The 24,671-nt window shown below is 39.5% G+C and overlaps 1 protein-coding gene across 1 annotated transcript in view; it reads right to left on the bottom strand.

Annotated features, from left to right (window-relative positions):
• NSMAF (neutral sphingomyelinase activation associated factor) overlaps positions 1–24,671 on the bottom strand; it is a 79,976-nt gene that overhangs the window by 20,260 nt on the left and 35,045 nt on the right. Inside the window, exons 2-10 of the mRNA XM_037803291.1 lie at positions 21,173–21,262; positions 14,949–15,027; positions 14,788–14,855; positions 14,670–14,706; positions 11,096–11,146; positions 9,415–9,486; positions 9,056–9,103; positions 8,901–8,953; positions 914–1,043 (exon numbers count right to left, since the gene is read on the bottom strand). Coding sequence (XP_037659219.1) covers positions 914–1,043; positions 8,901–8,953; positions 9,056–9,103; positions 9,415–9,486; positions 11,096–11,146; positions 14,670–14,706; positions 14,788–14,855; positions 14,949–15,027; positions 21,173–21,262 — 628 coding nt within the window. The remainder of the gene's footprint in view (positions 1–913; positions 1,044–8,900; positions 8,954–9,055; positions 9,104–9,414; positions 9,487–11,095; positions 11,147–14,669; positions 14,707–14,787; positions 14,856–14,948; positions 15,028–21,172; positions 21,263–24,671) is intronic.

The following is a 24,671-nucleotide window of genomic DNA, read 5'->3' on the forward strand; positions in this document are numbered from 1 at the left end:
CCCGTCCAGCAGTGGGGGCCCGTCTATTGCAGGACGTTGTGGACATCCACCTAGTGGACATCATCAGCACAGCATTACCTTTCACTTAGCAAAGTTTTAGATGTTTCAGTGACATAGAACCACCAGCCTGAAGAATTTCCAGGGTGTAGCTTTCTATGGCAGAAAACACTGCGATTCTTTAAGCTGCTCTGCCAAACTGACCAAGGGCACTATCAGAGCACGGTAGGGTTTCTTTTCTTTTAAGGAATCACTCTAAAAGGCGGCCAGATCTAGATAACCTACAACTCTTTACAAGTTTTAGTGTAGAAATCTGAGTTGCTCTGGACTTCCTGGCCCAGTGAGCCTGAAGCTGCTGTGAAAGAGAAGCTTGTTTCTAAGGTCCTAGTAGGAACCTGACTGCTGGGTCAGCTTACAGCGCCTCCAGCGGCTCCTCCGTGCTGAGGGAGGGACAGTACACCGTCCTGCCTTAAGAAAGAGTCGGATCTACTGGTTTTGTTTGTAATGAAGGAGAAACAAGAAATACCAACACATATGCACATGTAAACAAATACACACAGAAAGCCCATGTCTTTCTTATTCTTGGTACATGTCACTGGGCTGTTCTGGAGAAACCCAGAGGCCCCGATGCACCCTTCACACAGAGCAGGAGGGCAGGGGCTGTCTGCACAACGCCGAGACCAAGCGCCCCGCGGTGACGGCAAACAGCGCGGAGCCTCAGACCCCGACGGGCGTGCAGCAGGGCGGCTCGGGGACCCGTGACACACACGGAGGCTGGGAGGCTGCGGGCAGGAGGCTCCGACCCTCTCCAGAAGGCGAGGCCGCTGGGCCTGGGAAGCCCGGCTCCCGGGAAAGGGCGTCCAAGGGCCCGCCGCCGTCCCCAGGAGCGCTCGGCGGGGCCGCAGGGCTTGCTCACCGGGTACCCGTTCAGGGGCTGGAAATACAGGCTCGTGTCGGTGACGCACACGTGCCCGGGGTTGGTCACCAGAGGCGTCACCATCTCTGCTTTACATTCCATGTGCAGCTTTTCAGAAATACTTTGGAATCTGGGAAAAGATTTTTCAGTAAAAGCAAGAAAAATCAGAAACCAATGCACTTTCTAGGTTGAAATTTATCGAAAGAAGTGTGACTTTGTATAATATTGTCCAAAAACTAAATTTAATAAAACGAAAATGGTGATATAAATTGATTACCAAGAGAAAAGGGAATTATTTTAAATGGCATAATGATATTTTGTTTTTATTTAAAGATGAGATTATGTATCCCAGAAAGTAGACAAATAACCAAGTAATCATTTATCTTAAACTCTTATTCCTCCCAACATAAATAAGCCTTGAAACTATTCTTACATTAACATAACCTTCTATGTTTATGTCAATTAAGACATATTTTTACAGCCATATAAGCCATTTTGGTATTTCACACTATACTTCATAAGGCTATGATAACATAATTACAATTACTTGGATGTTGGCTCCAAAGTATGTTTTTTGTGGATTCACCACAATAAAAACAGTCAAAAAATGATCACTCCAATATCCACTCCTGAATTATTTAACTAACTTCAAAAATAGCTCAATCATTCTCTTTCTGCATTACTAATGGAAAAAAAAATTAGAGGGGAAACAACCAAATCATTAATGCTTTAAGGCAATTAATTAAATTACTGGTTTAAAAAAAATAAATCTCCCTACAAGTAAATGGGTAAAAACATAGTACAGACTTCTATTTTTAGTAAGAATGTGAAAATGGCAAGAGGCTGCTGGAGCTCTCACCCTAACGACGAAACCAGCTGGATAAGCTAGGTGATCCTCGTTTTTTCTTTTTTTTTTTTTTTTTTTTAACCTTCAGAAAGCTGGGGACACAAAGAAACCTAAAAGAACTTAATTACAGAAGGGAAGAGAGGGACAGAGGGGGAGTGGCAGGAGGGGGAGCAGCATCTCATAGAAGGGGGGAATGTCCAAGGGTGGCCTGGAGGGACAGATTAGAATACTAAGGGTAAAGCTTAGCCACAGAGCGAGCAGGTGCCCACCTGTCAGCTCTCACCCATGGGTGTTCACCAAGTCCACAGGTATAATGTCCAAGACGGGGGCAGGCCAGGAGGGCAGAGATCTACCTGAAGTCAAGTACCACCCTACCCCTGCCCCCAGGTACAAGGCAGCTGACTTCTGCAGGTGCAGGTAGAGAGGCAGGATAGCGTAGCAGGGGCACTCGGGCTTTAAGGTATTGGTGGGGGGAGGTAGAGTAGGAGAGCTAGAAGAAACCCATCTGAGCCATTCAAGCTTTCAGGTACCAACAACTGGGGTTGGGCAGAAGAACTAAGAGTCTCACAGAGTATAACATCTGAAGCATTCCAAGACTTCACAGAAGTCTTTTCACAGAAAACGGGACAGAAGAAATACTGAAGGAGACAATGACTGAGAACGGATGAAAAACGTCAGTTCACAGACTCATGTAACTCAGAAAACCCCAAGCAGGGTAAGCACAAAGAAAACCACACCTTACATACAAGTGAACAACGACATGAATCATGCAACTTTTGATAACAATGGATTCCAGAATACCAAAGGAAAAAAAATCATTAAAGTAGTGAAAGAAAAACTGTAAACCTAAAATAACCAACAAAAACACTCTTCAAAAATGAAGGTGAAATAAAGACATTTTCAGATAGACAAAGGTGAGAATCTCTGGCAGATCTGCACTAAAAAACTGCTCAAGAAAGTTCTTCAGGTTGAATAGAATTGTTACCAAATGAAGCAATGGATCACAAAAAGGAAAGAAGAGTAAATATTTAAATATCAGAGTAGAGTTAAAATAACTTTTTTAGTACTTTTAATTACATACATATGTATTCATTCAAAAGTCTTTAAAAACATACTGACTTTTTAAAGTAAAAATAAGACACTGTTGGGGGGTTTATAGTTTAGGTAGAAATTAAATATAATTAACAAGATCATAATGCACAGGAGCGGGTAAATGTAAAATACACTATTGTAAGGTTCTTGTATTGCAGGTAAAGTGTATAACATTATTTGAAAGTACACAATGGTACAAGAACACTAATTTCTAGAGCAACTACTAAAAGACAACACAAAGTGGTAAAGCTAAAACATCAATAAAGTGGAATACAGAAAAATATTCGACTCACCTGAAATAAGGCAGGAAAGGAAAAACAGAGAAAGAACAAATGTGATGTTAAGAAACACATACTAAGACAGTGGTTTAAAACCACCTGTATCTATAATTACATTAAATATAAATGGCCTAAATACTCCAATTAATGAGCAGAGATTGTGGTAAAAAAGCAACACTTAACTAGATAATTTTTTAGAAACAATAAAAGACACAGACAAGTTGAAATTAAAGTGACAGAAAAAGATACACATAAGAAAACTGGTGTGGCTATATTAACAGCAAAGTATCAAAGAGTATTTATTACAGATAAAGAGGAACATTTCATAATGATAAAAGGATCCCTTAGTATTTGATTCATTAATGAGACATTACACATCTAAACATATATGAACCTAATAACAGAGCTTTGCAATACATGAGGCATAAACTTACAGACTGGAGAAAAACAATTCTGATATTTGTCATTGACAATTTTAACATCTTTCTCAGTAACTAATAGAACAAGTTAACAACAAAAAAAAATCAATATAGTACAGACAATCTCAACAACCACCTGGATCTAAATGATATTTATAGAACACAACACACAACAACTATAGAGCACGCATTCCTTTCACCAAGATAGACCAGATAATGGGCATAAAACAAAAGTGCCAGCAGGAATGTTAGCACCAGGTACCAGAAGAGACATCTATGATCAGAAGCTGACACTACCACCAGTGGACAATGCAATGATTTCTCTACAGATGGGTACCAACAAAGCTGCCTCCCAGGAAGGAATGAGTGTGAATGGGCTTGTATACAATCCCAGATACTTTGCTGCTCCAGCAGAACCCATCATTCACAATGGAAGCCGAGGAACAGAAACAATGGGTCAGAAATCAATGATAGCAATTATTAGGCAGAATACCCTGAGGAATATCATGGCGAGTAACCAGATGACTACCCCAGAGATTACCAACACAGGGACTAAGGCATTGATTATTAGATACACAAAGAGGAGCTCAGTAACTAGTCCACTGGTTTTACTCAGTGAGAACCAAGCTAGCCTTGAGTAATTTTTTTCATCTTGTTTTCCCAAAACACTATTATGCTTATTGTACCTAAAAGAAATATTGCCTTAAATAGATTCCTTTTTCCCTTTTTCTTCCCTCTTCCCTAAATAGTTGGCTTTTGGTGCTGCAACAGTTAAATCATACAGCATAACCAGTAACTTGCATATGAACTAAAAAGGAACACTGTGAAAGGGAGTACTCTTGTATGCATTTTTTACATCTTCTACTTAAACATTTTTTTTCTCAGACAATAGGAAGCTTCATTTTTCTTTTTTTTGCTTTTCTTTTCTTTTTTTTTTTTTTTTTTTAACAGTTTAGTCTTCCATGTAGAAACCAGGTACTAAACTCATGCTTATAGCTAAATGTGGTTTTTACCAACTAAATCTAAGACGCAATGTTTTAGGAATTTACATATCAATGTTTTTACAGCACTGTTTGCTAATTTTAAAATGAAGTCATGACCGGTGTGCATTCGTGATTGTATGTGTACTCATCCTCTCCTGAAGCTGAGAATAGCTTTTCAGAGTGGTGTTTCTAAAGGAGCACTGCAGACACTTACATCTGGGTGGTGTGTTTGACTATTCTGTTAGTGCCAATGTATCGATGTAGAGCTGCTCTGTTTTCTTAGACTATATTTATTGCCACATTCCATTGTATTTTTTATAAATTTTTTTTAACATTAAAAAAAGTTCAACAGGAGGAAACCTAAGATGGCGGCTAGGTGAGACAGGGCAAAAAAAAAACACCTCCATGAAAAATACTAGATAAAAACCAGAAAGTGACCCAGAATACCGGTTTCAGCGATGCACCAGCTGGACAAGGTCTGCTAGAACCACAGAGACCGTGCACTTGGTGAAACCAGGAGTCTGCATTCTGAAACGAATGAGTAAGCCAGCTGGAAGTCCCACAGCCATGCTGTGGTGTGGGGAAGCTGGGGGTTGGTGTTTGGAGACAGACTGGTTCTTTCAAAACAAAAAACAAAAAAAAGGGAAAAACCCAGGAGCGGCTGCAGTTGCGACGGTGGGAACCGCGCAGTGAAGCACGGCAGGAACAGGCTGAGCCAACCTCTCGGTGTCTGGCGTGGAGGATAGCCCACTGCAGATTCCCTCAGGGCTAGGGGAGTGGAGGGGAGAGCCGGAAGGAGAAAGAAACCCCACTGCTTGCAGCTGGCTCCCCAGCGGGCTGGAGACACTCCTGCCCGGGGCCGTGCCCACAGCCCACAGCTGCGCCAGTTGTCCCGGAGCTGGGAAGGAGGAACTGTGTGAAAAGGAGGGGGGCGGGTTGAGATGCCCCATTCAGCCACCTTTGCATCAGGCCGGGAGCACCCCTGCACGGCCCAGCAGCCCGGGGCTTCCCTTGAGGGACGGCGTGCACTTGTGACATAGCACAGCCTTCCCTCAGCAGAGGTCCTGGAAGATCACAGCTGAGAAGGGGACCCTCTCGGAAAACCCAGGGATGCTACGTCAATGCCAGTGGTTTGTGGGTCAGTGACAGAGAGGGTCTGGGGCAGAACTGAAATGAAGGCCTAGACTCCTGCAACAGCCTTGAATCTCCAGGAACACCTGGGAGGTTTGAATATTAAAGCTGCCCTGTCTCCCTAAATACCCAGACACATGCCCCACATTCAGGGCGGACAGCTCCAACAACACACCCAAACTGAGTTCACCAACTGAACCCCACAAGAATCATTTCCCCACACACCACAAAGAGAAAGTTGAGGAGTATAGGTGACTCGCAGACGCCATCTGCTGGTTAGAGAAAGTGTACGCCACCAACTTGTATTTCTGAAAAATCAGATTGGTATTTTTTTTTTTTTTTTACAACTTGAAAGAACCCTATCAAGCAAAGCAAATGCCAAGAGGCCAAAAACAACAGAAAATCTTAATGCATATGATAAAACCAGATGATATGGAGAACCCAATCCTAAACACTCAAATCAAAATATCAGAAGAGACACAGTACTTGGCACAATTAATCAAAGAACTACAATTGAGGAACGAAAACATGGCAAAGGATATAAAGGACATGAAGAAGACCATGGCACAGGATATAAGGGTCATAAAGAAGACCCTAGAAGAGCATAAAGAAGAAACTGCAAGAGTAAATAAAAAAATAGAAGATCTTATGGAAATAAAAGAAACTGTTGGCCAAATTAAAAAGACTCTGGATACTCATAATACAAGATTAGAGGAAGTTGAACAATGACTCAGTGTCCTAGAAGTCCACAGAACAGAAAACGAAAGAACAAAAGAAAGAATGGAGAAAAAAATAAAAAAAAATTGAAATGGATCTCAGGGATATGATAGACAAAATAATATGTCCAAATTTAAGACTCATTGGTGTCCCAGAAGGGAAAGAGAAGGGTAAAGGTCTAGAAAGAGTATTCAAAGAAATTTTTGGGGATAACTTCCCAAACATTCTACGCAATATAAATACACAAAGCATAAATGCCCAGTGAACTCCAAATAGAATAAATCCAAGTAAACCCACTCCGAGACATATTCTGATCAGACTCTCAAATACTGAAGAGGAGCTAGTCCTGAAAGCAGCAAGAGAAAAGCAATTCACCACATACAAAGGAAACAACATAAGACCAAGTAGTGACTACTCAGCGGCCACCATGGAGGCGAGAAGGCAGTGGCATGACATATTTAAAATTCGGAGAGAGAAAAATTTCCAACCGAGAATACTTTATCCAGCAAAACTCTCCTTCAAATTTGAGGGAGAACTTAAATTTTTCACAGACAAACAAATGCTGAGAGAGTTTGCCAATAAAAGACCTGCCCACATTCTAAATGTGATTAATCCCACTAATGGAGTGCTAGGTAGGGGGTGGAATGGGAAGATTTAGGCTATATATATGTTTCCACAATTGAAAAAAGAAAAAAAAAGACAGTCTAAATAGATGACAATTAAATGCCAAGGATGATCCTGGATGGCATCTGAGGATGGAGGAGAGAAGGCTCAAAGGGACACAGATGGGACACAAGAGGAAAAAAAAAAAAGGAAATACAGAATGTAAGCTTTATATCAATGTTGAATTTCTTGAACTTCTTAGCTGCGCTTAATGAGATTGCATAAAAGAATGTTCTAGTCCATGGGAAAGGTATATGTGGATTATATTGTTTGTTCAAAGATATGTGCAGCTTGCTGTCATATGTTCAGAGGACAGAGCAATAGATGATGGATGATTGATAGGGAGGGAGGGAGGGAGAGAGGGAGGGAAAGAAAGAAATGGTGGTGTGACAGGATGTTAAAGGTGGTGGATCAGGGTATCGGGGGAGGGACGTCGGGGTATGACGGAGTTCTATGTATGGGGTTTGTACTGTTTTTGCAACTGTTCCTGTAAGATTGAATTTATTTCAAAATAAAATTTATTAAATAAAAAAAAAAAAAAAGAGCTGCCTTACTTCAGATACTAAAGGGAGCCCTACAGACAGAGAAACAAAGAAAGGAGAAAGAGATACAGAGAATTTTAACAGACATATCTAGAACCTTACATCCCAAATCACTAGGACACTTATTTTTCTCTAGTGATCACGAATCTTTCTCCAGAATGGACCATATGCTGGGACATAAAATAAGCCTCAATAAATTAAAAAAAAAAAAAATAGAATAGATTCAAAGCACATTCTCTGACCACAATGGAATACAAATAGAAATCAATAATTTTTTAATTGTAACTGCACTATTTACTTCCTACATGATATAAAATACATGAACTCTAATGACAAATCAGTGATTTTGAACTCAATGTAAAATATGTAATTTTTGACAAGAACTATATAAAGGTGGGGGGATGGAGGAGTATAGGAACATAGTTTATGTGTCCTATTGAAGTTAAGTTGGTATCAAAGAAAAACAAGATTGTTATGGATTTAAGAGGTTAATTTTAAGCCCCACAGTAAACACAAAGAAATTATCAGAGAATAGGACCATAGAGATGAAAAGTAGAGCATGGGTTAAGAGAAATGGGGGAAGGGGCAATGGGGAATTAAGAAATGAGTGTAGGGTTGCTGTTTGAGGTGAAGGGAAATTTCTAGTAATGGATGGTGGGAAGGAGATAGCATTACAACATTCTAAATGTGATTAATCCCATTAATGGAATGCTAGGAAGGGGGTGGAATGGGAAGATTTAGGCTATATATATGTTTCCACAATTGAGAAAAAAAAAAAAAAAAAGACAGTCTAAATAGATGACAATTGAATGCCAAGGATGACCCTGGATGAGATCTGAGGATGGAGGAGAGGAGGCTCAAGGGGACACAGTTGAGACATGGGGGGGGGGGGGGGGGGGGGGGGGAAGGAAATATAGAATGTACGCTTTGTATCAATGTTGAATCTCTTGTACTTCTTAGCTGCATTTAATGGGATTGCATAAAAGAATGTTTTTGTTCATGGGAATTGTATATGTGAATTATAGTGTTTGTTCAAGGATGGGTGCAGCTAGCTCTCATATGTTCAGAAGACAGAGCAATAGATGATGGATGATAGGGAGGGAGGGAGGGAAAGAAATAGCAGTGTGACAGCATGTTAAAGTTGGTGGATTGGGGTATCGGGGGAGGGGGGTCAGGGTATGCTGGAGTTCTGTGTATGGGGTTAGTATTGTTTTTGCAACTGTTCCTGTAACTTTGAATTTATTTCAAAATAAAATTTTAAAAAAAAGTTCACCTGCTTTTATAATCAGTAAAAAAAACATCAAAGAAAACTTACCTGTTTTTGTCAAATGATGTCCTAGCCAAACGTGACTGCAAAATAGCAGTTATCTATTAAAACAAAACCATTTAAAGAGTAGAAATATAAGTATTTATAAATAATGTATCAACACAAGTTAATTCACAAAGACACGGATCTTTAGAGTCTCTTACCATGGCAGTTTGGTCCCCCAGTTTGTCAAGGCAGGATGCCCTGTGAAGCTAAAACATTATAAATAGACGTGAATTCATTTTTCCTCTCAGAAAATTGGAAGCTACTTCTTCAGAAGCAATGAGTACCAGCCACCATTCTGTTACTTGGTAACAGTTGAGCTTGCTCCTGATATATCTATGGATATATCCCATTATGGAGTTTCCAAATTCAACATATTCGAGTTAATGTAGCTTCATATTTAGAAGAGATTATGGTTTGGGTTAAATGTACAAATATGAAAAAAAATTTTTTTAAGTTTCTGCCTCACTTTGCTTTGAATAATCTGCCTGGTCAATGTGTGAGTAAGGCACTGGCTTACCTGAAGCAACGTTTCCACGACATCTTCCACTTTGCCTGAAACATCCAATTCAAAGACATATTCCATTTTGCCCTAACAAAGAAAGGACAAAAAAAAAAAAAAAAAAATCAAAACACAGGAAGAGAAACATAGCAAACCCCACAACTGCAGGAACTTTGCAAGCCACCTGAGGGGCTCTGCCTGCCTCTGCCTGCCTCTGCATGGGCTGTCCTCCTCCTCGGGGACAGCCCCGGGGCAGGCCCTGGGGGAGCAGAGCCACTCTTGTGTACTTCTAAATGCACCCCCCCCAGCCCAGACAGTGTGCGGCACTAGGTGGGAACATGATAAACGGCCACTGAATGACTGAATGAAAGTTCAGTACAAACAAGGGGACAGCAAACTGCAACAGTGTCTAACTGTGGATAAGACTGTGAAGAATTTTACTCTTCTTTCTTCATTTCAATTCTGAGAGAGAGAATGGCAAAGTTCTAAAAATTGGAAAGTCGGATTTCCTTCCAACAAATGCCTTCATATTTGTAACATAAACTGATTAAGTTAACAGTAACTGATACCAAAATGGTCCCCCGACATGGTATTTCTGGGTATGAGATGTTCTCTTCCCTGGGAAGGTAGTTACTTTCGCCATACCGTTCATGTATGTGATTAGCCAGACGACAGCATGAGCCCCTTTGTAACTAGAGCGCTGTATTTCCTTGACTGCAGAACAATCATCTCTTCTACTCTAATGTAATTTTTTAATGGACCTTCTGCAGCCTTGTGTTTTGGGTGGGTATCAGTGGGGCCTTGAGAGAGACACCCAGGCAGTGGCTCTCAACTTGGGGAGCCCCTCACCCCCCAGGAGCTTCTGTAAACACATGGTGGCGGGGTAACCCCAGCGGGGGCTGGGGAGGGTGGCAGCATCAGGGACAGTCTCACCCAGGAAGGAGAGAGCTGTCCTGCCCCGAATGCAGCGGCACCCTGCTGGGAAGCATGGATTGGATCCGGTCTTTACCATGCCTGCCTTAACCTGCGTGTGCAAGTGCTGCCTGAATAGACCACCCGAAGGCCAGGACGCGCAGCCTGTGGGTCCCACAAAGCTGCGGGCTGAGCGGCAGCTGGGACTAGAGGCAGCCTGCACGACAACGCTGGCCCGGAGACAGCAGCAAATCCAGAGCTGTCATCACAACGGGCACGGCCCTGGCCCCAGGCCCTCCACAGACTCTTTAGGTAGGAGTTTTTCCTTTACTATGTCTTAAGCTGAAGCATAAAAAAATTAAATAACGTACAGAATGGCTGAGATCTAAGCTCACTTGACAAGTCCTGGGAAGCAGATGTTGCATTTAAGTTTACTCATAGCTTCTATCAATTGAAAATACTTAGAAATTATCCAAGAGTTCTCAAATAAGGGTATTTTGTAACCTATGAATATTTCTCAAGTATTTTTAAAATGTTCAGTAATGTACTGGTGAACAAATTCTCAGTGAGAGCCGTTAAATGATTTTATAAATGATGCATAGTCTGACTTCAATTTTCTATTCAAAAGTCTGTGGCTCCTTCGGGTAATTGTTATAATTACTAAGTAACAAGCTTTTAAATACTTGTTATTACTGTATTTGATTACAGAGGTTAATACAGTTACAAAACCCTATCGCTCAAAATCACTATATAAATTGCAGGGGAAAAAATGGAAAGCTTTGCTTACCCTTTCTATTTTATATGGTGCAACAATGTTATGTTCTTTAATGAAATATACCTGAGAAAGACAAAGCAATACTTATAAAATAGTCACAAAATTCTTTATTGTAAAAAATAATATCTACTATTAAGATATTAAGAACCAGATGCTTAAACCCATTGTTACATAATATCCATTTCAAAAATACTTGCATTTAAGGTTTGATGTTTAAAATGAGAAATATTAAATTAAACAGAATCATCAAGGCAACAAGATAGCCACGATTACTGGATGAATAAAATAGCTGCGATGTTTTAGGCCTTGCACCAAGTACCAAGCAGACAGGTGAGGGAAGCTAATCTAAGTTCCAATTTTCTAAGAAAGGGAGTATAACAAAGTCATGATGGTATAAAATCATTCATTAACACACAGAAATTTCTAGAGATGCCTGGGCACGCGGTGTTTCCTGCTTGCATAGGCCATGTCCTTACTGTCTATATTGAATAACCACATCTCAGGAGGGCTGTCACAACCAGGCCCCCCAGCCTCCTCTCGCCTGCCCCACAGGCTCTGCCTTCCTGCCTGTTACGATGGAGGGTCTGTCTGTGCTCACAAAGACCAGCCATGCTACATATGCAAAGAATGCAAGGCCCCCACCCTCCCTGTCAGCTAGTCACAGACTCTGCTCCTATAATTATATCCTGCAACCACTCCCATTTTAAACATATCACAGAAAAAAATTTCTCCCTTCATCTCACATCCTTCTTTTGCCATTCTCTGTTCCTTTTTGTGGCAAAACCCTTTGCAAGAGTTGCCTGTACAGAATCTCTCACGCCCACAATAGGTTCTCGTTTTACCATGCTACTGAAATGACTCCTGTGACGGTGACGAAAGATACAGGGCCCCACATCATCAGAAACAACAGCCACATCCCAGGACTGAATTGACTGTACTTCTCAGAGCGCAGGACAAAGCCGATGTCCCCTTTCAAAACAGTTTTCTACTGAGTTTCCTGGACCCCTGCTCTTGGTTCTCCTGTCATCACCTACTGCTCCTTCCCAACTGTAAGGGTTCAGAGCTGCAGAATCTCAGTCCACACTCAGTTCCCAGGAAATCTCTTCCTGCTCCAGGGAGTAAAAGGGGATCTACAAACTGCTAACTCTCCAGTTTATGTTTGTAGCCTCAACCTCCTCCTTAAAACCCATATAAATACCTCCGAATCCCTGTTTGACAGCTCTTGGAGGTCTACCAAACATCTCATATCTCACATCCTAACCCAAACCTACTCCCTGCCCGGGCTTCCCTATCACACAAAGGGCACTACTAACCCCCAGCTGGAGCCATCCTCGACTGCTTTCCTTTATACCTTGCAACTAATCTACCAGCACATCCTATTAGGTGTATGTTCAGATTATGTCCAGACACACACCACCTGTCACCCTCCACCGCTACCATCCTGGGGCAGGACACCTGGGTTTCTGAAGGTGCCAACAGGTCTCCCAGCTCCTACTCTTGAGCCCTTGCTGTAAATTCTCTACCCAGCACCCAGAGAGACTTACAAACACTTGCAGATCAGATCGGGTCCCCTCTCTGCTGTCAGCTCTCCAATGGCTTTTCTCTCTTGTGCTCTACTCTAACCCCTTACCCTGGCCCTGCGAGGCCCTCCGTGGCAAGGTCTCGGCCACGGCACCCACCTCGTTCCTAGCACGCCCCTGACCCCCGGGCTCCAGCCTCATGGGCTCTCACTGTCCTTTCTACCTTAGAGGGCATTCTCGTCCCAGGGCCGCGACCCTGCCGTTCTCTGCATCTGTAATGCTTCCTCGTGATCACCCCTCACACCCTTCAAGTCTCTTTTCAACTGTCCTTCTCAACGAGGCCATCCCTGACCACTCTGAAGTAGCCTCCTTCTCCTTCTCCTTTCTGTGCTTCTGTCCTGCTTCCATGTTCTTCAAAGCACTGATCTCTACTGGGCACTGAGACAGTGTGTTTACTGTCTGTCTCCCTCAGAGAAAGGTAAAGCCTATGAGCAGGCTTTGGATATTTTGTTCTCCCCTGTATCTCCAGATACTTGCATGTAATGCTTACTGAATGAATGAGTTAAAACACACACACACACACACACACACACACACCCCTACCTCTCTTTATCCTGGTAGCAAAAAAAATTTGAAAGCAAAACCCAACGCACTGTTTCTGAGACTTTCTGACCCAAACACAATCTTTTGTCTGTTTGTGTTTTTGACTCAGAAAGCTCAAAACAATACTTGCAAGGGTAATTTGCATCCAGCCATCCACTGGCATCAAGCTGATTTTGAGTATTGTTTAAAATGAGACCGCTTCTACAGACTATTAAAAGTGGGGGAAAGGAGGGGTGATTTTTAAAAATCCTCATTTCTAAGCTTAAAGTCACTAACGTTTTGGTAAAGTAATTAAAGTGTATAGTTTTAGGATAGAAACCATACTTGTTTCTTTTAAGTTAATGGACTTTCTAGAATAACGTTGTGATGTAGAATGATAATACAGAAATAACAAGAGTACAGGTGCAGCCAGAATTATGAATAATGATGTCCCTTCTACAAAGTAATAGATGGCTGTACCTGTTTTTATATATACCAGTTAAAATAACGATGAAGTCAAAGACAGCTGTGAAATGTTTTCGTCCATAAAATTAGTAGAACCATAAAAATGAAAATCATTTTTGATTTGAAAATCACCTAACTGGAGATCTCTCAGCTTTCATGAAATGATTTTCCTTACACATTAGTACATGTTCCATGAATAAAAAATGTTCAGTAATCCAAAAAGTACCTGCTCTTAATCCTTCTCCTTGAGACTCACAAAACACCTTATCATGTTAAATGCTTTGAGTCAAGTCATGCAATAAAGAAATCTGTTCACACAACTTTCCCTAAACTTACTTCATCAACAGAACGATTTTTCTCTGAACACCTCAACACCTCAAGGACTAGGGCCCTGCAGACAGTTTAGGCAACACTGAGCTCTTCTAACCATTCATTTTTAAAGATGAAGTGAAGCCCCAAACCAAAAGAAAGTAGAAGACAATCTTTACTCTTAATTACAATTTAAAAAAACAATCTATAGACTATGTAAACAAATACGGAATAAATCTGGAATGAACAAGAGGTTATCAAGCCCATGGTCGTAATTATTCGAGAGCACACAGCTGGAGCTGCTGACGTGGTTGCCACGAGGAGCGAACCCAGGGCCCGCTCGGGGGGCCTCACACCTCCTAAAGGACTAGGAGGCACAGGAGGGGGTGCCGCCCCTTCATCTCCAAGCCGCTGCCTTGTCTGGAGAAGGTACCCTCAAAACACTGTCAGGGCTCCCTCCAGGCACAACTGCAAACTTTTCATACACATAACACACAATCTTTGATCAAGCAATAGCTATTTGCCTAATAGGGATCACTTCTTTCAAAAAATATATTTATCAATGATTAAATTTAAAATGCACTTAAGAATCTATTCCAATCGTCTCCATTTGAGATGTCCACAAATAATTTTATCATGCTAAAAGAAAGAAAAAACATATATATATGTTCACCAGGGTTAGGAAAAAATATTTACTGTGTGCTTCTTACCTGACTGAAAATGAGTGAAATCTCCCCAGATTTTGCCCTAAAATGAAGGTAAAAGTCATCAAATATACACAATTTTTTTGGCTAATGTAGAATTAAACATTTAGTGAGAGCGACATACTTTGCAAAGTGTCTATTGGCTCCATTTTCTCCATGTTTCCCTATTTTTATACAATCTCTCAAAGGAATCTGGATAAAAGTGAAAAAGATTATAAAAAATAGGAAAGGTGAAATATACACAAAAAATAAGAATGTTACTGCTAACACTCAAAATGTGTTTACCTTAATGATGGGTTGGGATATTATATCCGGTTCAAAAATCACTGACTTTGAACATATTTTTAAGGAGCCTCTGATTTTCCTAGGGATCAAAGCACAAAGCACAAAGGATTATTTAATGAACATAACAAAGGCATCAAAGAATCCTAATACATTTTAACTAGAAAATAGGTCACTAAATTGTCAACTAATAAAAGATCAACAACACAATTAAAGAGAGGGTATGAAAGGCTGGGAAACATAGCAAAACATTTTCCCTTATCTCCACCTCCTAGAGGCTGGAGCAATCTTCACCTACTGTAATCATGGTTTCATCCATGGAGCCCTGTGCCATGTATTTCATTTTTATTACCTCACTCGATCCTCACATATTCTCTGAAAAAGAAACCAAAGCTTAAAAGCATTAAGAAACACCAAATCTATCCTGTTTCCAGTAAGTTCTGTTGGCTTTTAATTCCTTATATCCAAAAGAACTATTCACAAGTCAATATTACCTATCAATAATTAATCAGATAAAGGGATTTTTTTCTTATTTATAACCATGGAAAAATAACAGAGTTTGAATTTAGCCCATAAAACGATTTTAAGGGTGATTTTGTGGCATGTAGAAACTCAGGGAAAAAATGTTTGGTGATGATAAACAATTTTAAAAATTATCTTGCCACTACTATAACATCAAATAAATTTGTTACAGACTCTACTATTTCATCCTTCCTTGGGACATTTATATGACCCCAATATGTTCTGGAAAGAAACAAAGAAACCTGCCTGAGCATTTAAGAGGCAGTTGCTAATAATGGCCAATATGCATCACCTGTCTGAAACTAGTAAAAACCTATATACGTTATTTTCTTCTGTTCATTGGATGACCATTATCAATGATCAAACCAAGGCAAATAGCAGTTTGCGTACAGTAGGAATGCAGGTTAGGAGATGCTGTAATATTACCTTACAAAAAGATCAACTTAAGATGCAGTTTCTAAGATCACTTTTTTTTTTTTTTACATGTCAAGCTGCTGCATTTCTTCTAGGTTCTTTAAAATCCCTCGTATGATGTTTAGATGTCTTCTGAAGCCATACCTTGGGGTCCCGGTGAGCTCTTCCCTGTCCATCCCAGGGTGCCAGACTTCTCTATCGCCACAGAAGTTCATGGATTTAAGTTTACCAAGTCTCCACCTTCAGCCCAAACCTCGCCCCTGAACTCCAGACTGACCGCTCCAACTGCCACTGCCCCGTTCCACTTGAATACCCCAGCCCAGAAGATCTCAAACTGAATCCTTCCCTCAAACCAGCTCCTCCTCTTCGAGTGTCCATCTGTCCAGCCCGACAGCACTGCCTTCATCTTCTGCTGGCAAAGTCCTGCATGTGCCGGGGCCTGGCCCGAGCACCTGCTGGAACGAGGACTTATCTGTGAGCCCAGGTCCACAGCGCCCCCGGTGGGCACTCCAGGCACTGCTCTCAGCCGCGATGGTCTGTGACTGATGACTTGCTCTGTCTCCCCACAAAACAGGGGGTGCCCAGAGAGCAGACTGTGGCTTCTTCCTCCATGTCTCCAGCACATCTTAAATGCTCAAAAATGGCCACTGATGTTTATTAATATGACTAACCCCAGTTTTTGCAACTTGTCAGAAGAAAGCCCATGTTGCATATTTTACAAGAGGTGCCTTTTCCCTCCTATTATTTCCATATTTTGGTAAACAGCTCAATTAAACTAGTGTTTGAATTAAGAATTTCAAAGTCATCCATGACTTCTCCACTTCTCAGTCCCCATATCCAATCAGTTACCAACTTTTATTACTTTTGCTCTTTAAATACTTCTTGAATTCCCTCTGCTCTAGTCTCCCTGCCTTAACTATAGCAATTATTTCACTTACACTACTGAAATAACTGAATACTCTCCTGCTTCTAATCACAGCTTTCTGCGCTTAATTCTTCTCTACCAAAGAAATCTTACATCCTTCCTTGCTTAAAAATATGTCAACAGCTTCCTAGCCTACAGGATAAAGTCCAAACAAGGCCTTTCATAATTTGAGCCTCCCCACCTACCTTGTTGCTAGACATCATTCACACTTGCTCATTCACACTTTTTATCTCTGCATAAGCTGTTCTTTCTACATGTAACTCTCCTGCCCTCATTCGGGGTCCAGCAAAACTGCATTAATCTTTCCAGGTTTAACTCAAATGCCTCTTCCCTGAAGAACTTACCTCATTCCAACCGAACAAACCCTGTATTTACTCACCACTGAATAGGGCAAGGGGAAAGAACTGGGCTTTGGTTCAGATTAATCCTATTTTTAGATTAATTGTGATAAAACAAAACAAATAGTGATTCATATTGACATTTGCAATTCAAATGGTAAGATTCCAGGGTTTTAATTTACCTTCCTTGATTTATATTTGTATCTCTATACAATGTAAAGAATCTATTGGCTGGAAACATAATACAAACCCAATCATATTGAGAAATACAGGCTTTCAGTCTGAGAATGAGCCTCAACCCCCAAACATCCCCCTCTCCCCAACCAGAATACCACTTCCTGTTCTGATGAGGGCAGGGAACATTTAATTTAGTTTTCTGTCGTCGGCACTCAATATATACGCGCAGAATGGACAAAAAGGCCATCTCATGCTGAAGGTCATGATTTAGTTTGCAGTTCTTCCTCCTCAAAGGGATTTTGAAATGGTTCATTTGATATTTTTTCCATGATGTTAATTGCGTTTGCTTTTTAACACCCAGAATTACCTTATAATAACTCAAGACAAGACCTTGCATGGAATTTTTTAAACATACACAAGTAGAGAGAATAGAAAACCCCCATGTACCAATCACCCAGCTTCTGCAATTGTCAACATGTGCTCATTCCCATTTAATGTATAACCCCCCATCCACCTATCCCCAAGAACCCTGATAGATTATAGAGACAATTCTAGACATCATATCACTCCATCCATAAATACTTTACTGTGAATCTCTAAATCAAACTCTTTAAAAAATCCATCACAATTCATTATCACACCTATGACAGACTGGTAATTCCTTAATGTTATCAAGTCCTTTATGTCACCAAATGAACAATGTTCAAACTTTCCTATTTTATAAATGTGTTTTAACAGTTTGTTCAAATCAAAATCTATACACAGTCCATATAACATTTAGTTGACATGTCTCTCATCTAAAAATTGCTTAATTTAAAACAATTTTTATTTTCCCACATTACAAATTTTGCTAAATGCATTTCTGTGGTGTTTCTTTACCCTAACCTGCTCAGATTAAAGTCTTAATCAGATGCCAGTTTGATTTTCTAACAAGAATACTTCAGAGGTGGTGCACATGTACTATTTCCTTCACATCAGGAAGAAGCAGTGGGTTTAGGTGATATCCTGATACTTTCACTACAAAATTTCTCAGCATCTTTCTCCTAATAGTTTTGGCAACCACTGTCTAGATAGGGGTTGGAAAACTTTTTCTATAAAGGGCCAGATAGTGAATAATTTTGGCTTGGTGAGCCACCAGTCTCCATCACAATTATTCAACTCTGCTGTCGCAGAAGGAAAGCAACCATACATGATATATAAATGAATGGGTGTGGCTGGGTTCCAACAAAATTTTACTAACAAAAACAAGTGGCAGGCTACATTTGGCCTATGAGCTGTAGTTTGCTGACCCCTGGTCTAGATGCATTATTTCATTAGGGATTGAAATTCTATCATTCCTTGTGTATTTATTGGTTAGAATTCACCAATAAAAAAGAACTTTACTTAGCGACCTACAGTTTGTACTAGGAAAGCAGGAAAAATACTTGACTGTTACTTTGATTTATCAGGTTCAGAAAAAAAGGTCGGTGCCATAGCATCCTTCAAAGGTAACCAATTAGTTTTTTTTTTAAATATCAATATGAATTTATGGATCTTTACATTTCTTTTGTGTTTCAATTGCAGTCATTTTTCTTTTTTGTTGCTCAAATTGTCCCATTTTTGCCCAAGTGTCAGCCTCTTCAGTTTGACTTTTGCTTCTTTTTACATATTTATAAATTTTGATACTCTCCTTACTTTCTGGTATGACAAGATGTTCTAGGCTCCACTTACACATTTCCTGTCCCAGACTTAAAATCAGCCATTTCTCCAAAAGGCCCTCATTCTTTCTAGTGGGAAATGATATTCAGGGACCAAAATCTCAGGTCTAAAGGTTCACTGTTACTCAGTTGTTTTTAAGTCTTTTCAGAGGTTAGAGCTAGGAAATGCTTTTTTTTAAGTGAAAGATACACTAATTCACATAAGCATTTCCAATTAAAATGTAAGATTACAGGACTTTTAATTAACTTCTTTAATATCATATTTTTGTTTCCTTTTAAACTGAAAATCCTGGTCTTGTCATTAACATAATTACTCATTTACTTTATCCAACCATATAAATCTATGTGCATGTGTGTATGTAATAGTTTTAAAATAATAATACAAATATTACTACCAACAATATTACTACTAAAACAGTTTATATCTTCATTATAATTTTATTTTCAATGTAGGCTATATCCCATTAGAGATGGTCAAATTACTGCATTTTAAAGTCAGTTAAAATAATTCTCTGTGGTTAAGTCATCAACTTTATATGTAGTTAAGTTCATTTGTTTCATTTTCTTTTTGGTTTTTTAGGAGAATTACTGCTTCTTCTTAAATTTTAGTTCTATATTCAACTTATATGTTTATATAATTCCAAAAAACAAAATCAGGTACATTCAGAGAATTCTAGTTTCCATCCCTAAATTATTCCTGATACCTCCGTCTTCTGTATGTGTAATCATTTCCATTAGCTTTGTGTTTATGCTTCCAATTTTTTAAAAATATAACCAAAAAATAACTACCCCTCTTTCTTAGAAGAAATGTACCATATTATATACACAGTCTACCTCCTGCTTGGTGCACGTATTTTATGCTGGAGATCACTCTACAGCAGTTTATGGAACATCTTTCCTTTGTCACAGCTGCACAGTACTCCATGATGTGGGCTTCCCATGGTCTTTTCAATCAGTCCTCTACTAATGCACATTTGGATAGTTTCTAGTCTTCAGCTATCACAAACAGTGCTGCAGTGAAAAACCTGGCCCATATCTCATTTTAAATATTTGCCTATCTTTGAGGTAGCTTCCTAGAAGTGAAATTGCTAGGTCAACAGGTTAATGCATATGCAGTTTTGCTAGATATTACCAAATGTGACTGCATGGTGTTGAACCCTTTTGCCCTAATAATAACTTTAAAACTATAAAAACAGATTTGAGTTACCTTGTATTTGTGTTTTAATAACAAACAAATGTACATAATTTTAAGCAACATATTTTATCACTCAGGACAGAGGAGTGAATGCTGAGAAAAAAAAGGCAGAGGTGGGGGGGAGTTATGGAAAAGGGAAAAGAATTGGAGCAAAATTCCAGAAGTGAGAAAGCAAGGTGCCATGTTCAGGGAACAGTAATTGTCTAACCTGAATGCTAAGGAAATAGATATGCCCCAGGCTTATCAAAACGTCAAGTGATGTTTACTTGGGCTTGTATTTAAACAAATGCTACCTATCTTTCTATCCTTTGGGGATAACACCTGAAGAACACTAAAAGGGAGAGTGTTTACCAAATGTCAAAGCATTTTCTAAATTGTGGCAGATAGTTAAGCAACCCCTTAAAAGGAAATCATCAGCACACACATTTTTGCTGAAACAACTCTCATCTTAGTTAATTCCAAGTTGGCACTTTAAACAAAAATCTTCATTACACACTTTTGTACATAGCTTTCAAAAGATAAGGCCAAAGAAACAGAATCTTTTTACAATAATCAGTAGCAGTTATTCAAATATGGAGAAATCAGATTTTGCTTCTAGTTCGAATCACAATTATTCATTTTGAAAGTGTTGTCTTTTATAGCACTTTTGTGCTTTACAATCATTACTTTATAACACCATAATCCAAATAATTGAGAGCACAGTGTGCTGTGTAAGTACAAGAAGGATGCAAGAAAACAGTGACGGGATGGTATGCACAAACTTGGAGGAATTAGAATGCAATGCTTCTTAGCTTTGAAAAATATTTGAAGTTATTATAGCAACTGATAAATCCCTCTTCCCATTACTTCCCCAATAAGAAAAAGGAAAAAAGAATCTGTATGCTCTCTTATCTGATTTTTACAAGTATCAGGCATCGAAAAGATTAGTTAGCCCATGGAGATCCAACAGTCTTCCTTACCTTTCATTCTGACTGCCTCTGGATTGAATATGAGCAGCCGTATGCTGTTCAAAGTAGTACTCCTCTAAGTTAAGCAGCAGCAAGGAAAATCTAAATTTGGAGAGAAAAAACACAACTTTTTTAATGTTTTTTTTTTATTTTTATTTTTTACAAAGTATAAGAAAGCAGTATATTTAAAACATTTGACTCCAGAGTACTTTTCCATTCATTAATGAGTTCATCCCATTCATTAAGAAGTGCCAGGCACAATTCTATCTGATTGGGGGGAAGAGGGGGAGGTAGATAAGATAGATCTGCTTTGTGGGTCTCATAATTACTGTGCCAAAGATAAAATCATTCACCAGATGGATTTCTTATTATTCCTTGAAAGAAACCCCCAATTTCATGACAATGAAACTTATTCTTGCTTGCACAAAGCCTGGGGCTTTCTCACCTATGGAATTACCACCACATGGTTTCCCCTAATTGGCAAACAAGGCTTCCCCGCCTGCACTCCCGCAATATCACGTGTTTATCCTGCGATGCTACAAGACCATATGCCTCTCAGAAGCTGATCTTTAGATATTCTCCTGTAATAACCCAATGCTTTGTACAAAATGGATGTTTAATAAATTAGTAAACTGAACTGAATAGAATGGAAATACAGTTCTTTTTTAAAGTTTTAAGCATTTATAAAATGAGATAAAGTAATAACAAAAATTATCAGTTTAGTTGTATAGCCACAGAAACAAACACATGGCAAAGAACTGAAAAAGTTTCTTTCAAGATAAAGACCAGGAAATACCAATGACATCCAGGGTTATGGGGAAAAGCTTCCTGGTAAGACTGGGACTCGAGATGGGTCTTAATATTCTGCTGTGTTGAGGGAAAATATTTAGATTAAACATGGCCCTCTTGAAACGGGCATAAAACATGTTTTGAAAGGTAAAACCCACAAAACCAAAGCAAACTGGGGAGGCACACAAGCAGATAGATCTATCAACAAATTTGTGAGAGTTGGAAAGCCAATGGGAAGAATTAGCAGTGATGAGAAACGAGAATATCAGATGCCTGCAGAGAAGACTACTGGTTGGGAGAAAAACAACTCAAGTCACAGGAGCCAAAAAGTTAAAGAAATTATAGGCATCAACTACCAAGAAAGGCAGAGATGAAGCATAGGGTTGGGGGGTTCAAAGCCTGAATGAGAGGCAGTGGCCTGGATTCCTTCCCTGATGTTATCCACCCCTACCCCACTCTGGCAGGTGGTTTTTCTACATTGAAATAGAGTGAGACACTCCAAACCAGACATCAGGCCCAGTGGAAAACAGGCAACAGTCTGTGAAAAGAGGGTGATCAAGCAAAAAATTAAACACATGAGCACTAGCATGAAGACGTGTACCACTCCAGGTAGGAGTCTGGTGGGTTGGTTTTGGAAAAAGAGCCCTAGAGAAAATACCAGTACATACTGGCATTTGAAAGAGCCAAGTCTTTAAAACATCACCTCATAGTGAAACCTAAAAGGTACCCGCTCCCACCACCCCTAGCAATGCAGAACTTCCAAGCAGCCTTTTAGTGCTTCACCTTAAATATGAATGGGCAGCCGAAGAGCACCAGCCTCTAACACGAAAAGAACAAGAGCAAAACAAACAGAAGAAAGCTACAGGAAGGACTGGACACTGCAGGGAACAGAAGGTCAGAAAACTATAATTAACATTCTTTTTTTTTTTTTCCCAGGGGCCAGAGAAATTTTTATTGAACTGATTAGAAATTTACCAAAATGCATCAATAACATTGATACCAGAACTGTGTGGATGTAATTGGGGTCCAAAAATTATTAAAGAAGATGAAAATACAGTTATAAAAATAAAAAATTAACTTATTCAACAAACAGAAATTGGGTTCTGGAGCATTGCAACTAATTAGCTATTCATCTGAACAAAAAATATTGTTCTGAAGTCTGCCTATATATTTTTTATTAAGATTTATATAATTAATATTCTTATAAAGAAGAAACTGTATCCATGAAACAAGAAGAGATTGCACATTAAAAAAATAACCTGAACAAAAAAAATTCTTAAAATTAAAATAATAGATGGAACCAGCTTTACATTAGGAACTTTAAAAATCTATCCTCCATTATAAAATCCATGATCAAGAATGAACCATAAGCTAAATTGCCAAAGCTCAACCTAAAATGCTCATTATTAACACTTATCCTGGATTTCAATAAAATCACAAGAGTTAGGATTGCTAGGAATGGTCTTTTGGTTCATCAGGTAATTTCCAGGAAGGTACTAATTGCCTTGCCTCTTATTTTTAACTTGTATTTTAATGACCCAGAACCCTTTGCTTGGGCTGGAGCTATGTAACCCTTCCTTCTTTCTCATCTCCCCAGTCCTCCTCTTATTGGGAGTGAGAAATAAAAGAAGTATTCTGTAATAGATGACATGTTTTTATTGCTACGAACCACAAGCAGGCATCATAGACAACTGGTTCTACCATATAATTATCAAAACTTAAATCATATTTGTTTGGGTTGAAGTATATGAATAGAATCCAGGTTGAAGTATATGAATAAAATCCAGCCTCAAACCGATTTGTAGTAGGAAAAGGAATTATTGTCGATATTCTTCTTTGATACTATACCAACACTTGACAAACTTTTTAAAGGTTAGCATCAATGTGGAATCTGAGACCATATCAATAAATGTATTGTGCTGTTACGTTAAAATACATTTGTCTATTTTGAAAACACACACACACACACACACACACACACACACACAAAACAAAACCTAATCATACTTTTTTTTTTTGCCAGCATAAAGCACTTTTATTGCAGTAATAACTCAAAACTTGTATGTGGTGCAGGAGATGGGAGGGTGCGGTGGGCTGGGGGGGGGCAGCAACAATTTCTCTGACCAAATCACTACACAGGTCAGCAAAGGCGTGAGAGGGGGAAGGAGAAGCCAGGGAACTTTGAGATCAGCAGCAGGGGCTGAGCAACAAAAAAACAAAAACAAAAACAAAAAAACCCAGGAGATGCTGAAGCTGCGATGACCAGCATCATTTTCTTAAGAGAACACTCAAGGATTTGTGAAGATGGCTGGGCTTTCATTGGGTGTTAAATGTCTACAAACAGCACATTCAATTTATACTTTCGATTAAAGTCCTTAAAATTTAGGAAGTGGTGGAGCTTTGACAGCTATGAGAAGAGTACAAAAGTCCTGAAAATCCATTAGAAAAACTACAGGATGGAAAAAAAAAAAAAAAAAAAAAAATAAGCCAGGCCATGAAAAAGGCTTCAGAGGTCCCTGCTGGCCCAGGGACAGATACCTATAGTGTCCAACACCGCAGTGAAGACTATCTGCTTTCAAAAGGCAGAGGGTTTGAAGGGAGGGGAAGGTGGGGCTGGTGGAGAAAAAAGGCTCTCCCCTCTTACCCATTTCGATTTTGGGTAGGGCTTTTAATTCAACCCAAGCACATCTCTTAGCTTGGAGAATGATTCAGCCCTCAACAG

The sequence above is a fragment of the Choloepus didactylus genome, chromosome 14 (assembly GCF_015220235.1).
Source record: "Choloepus didactylus isolate mChoDid1 chromosome 14, mChoDid1.pri, whole genome shotgun sequence".
Taxonomy (NCBI): domain Eukaryota; kingdom Metazoa; phylum Chordata; class Mammalia; order Pilosa; family Megalonychidae; genus Choloepus; species Choloepus didactylus.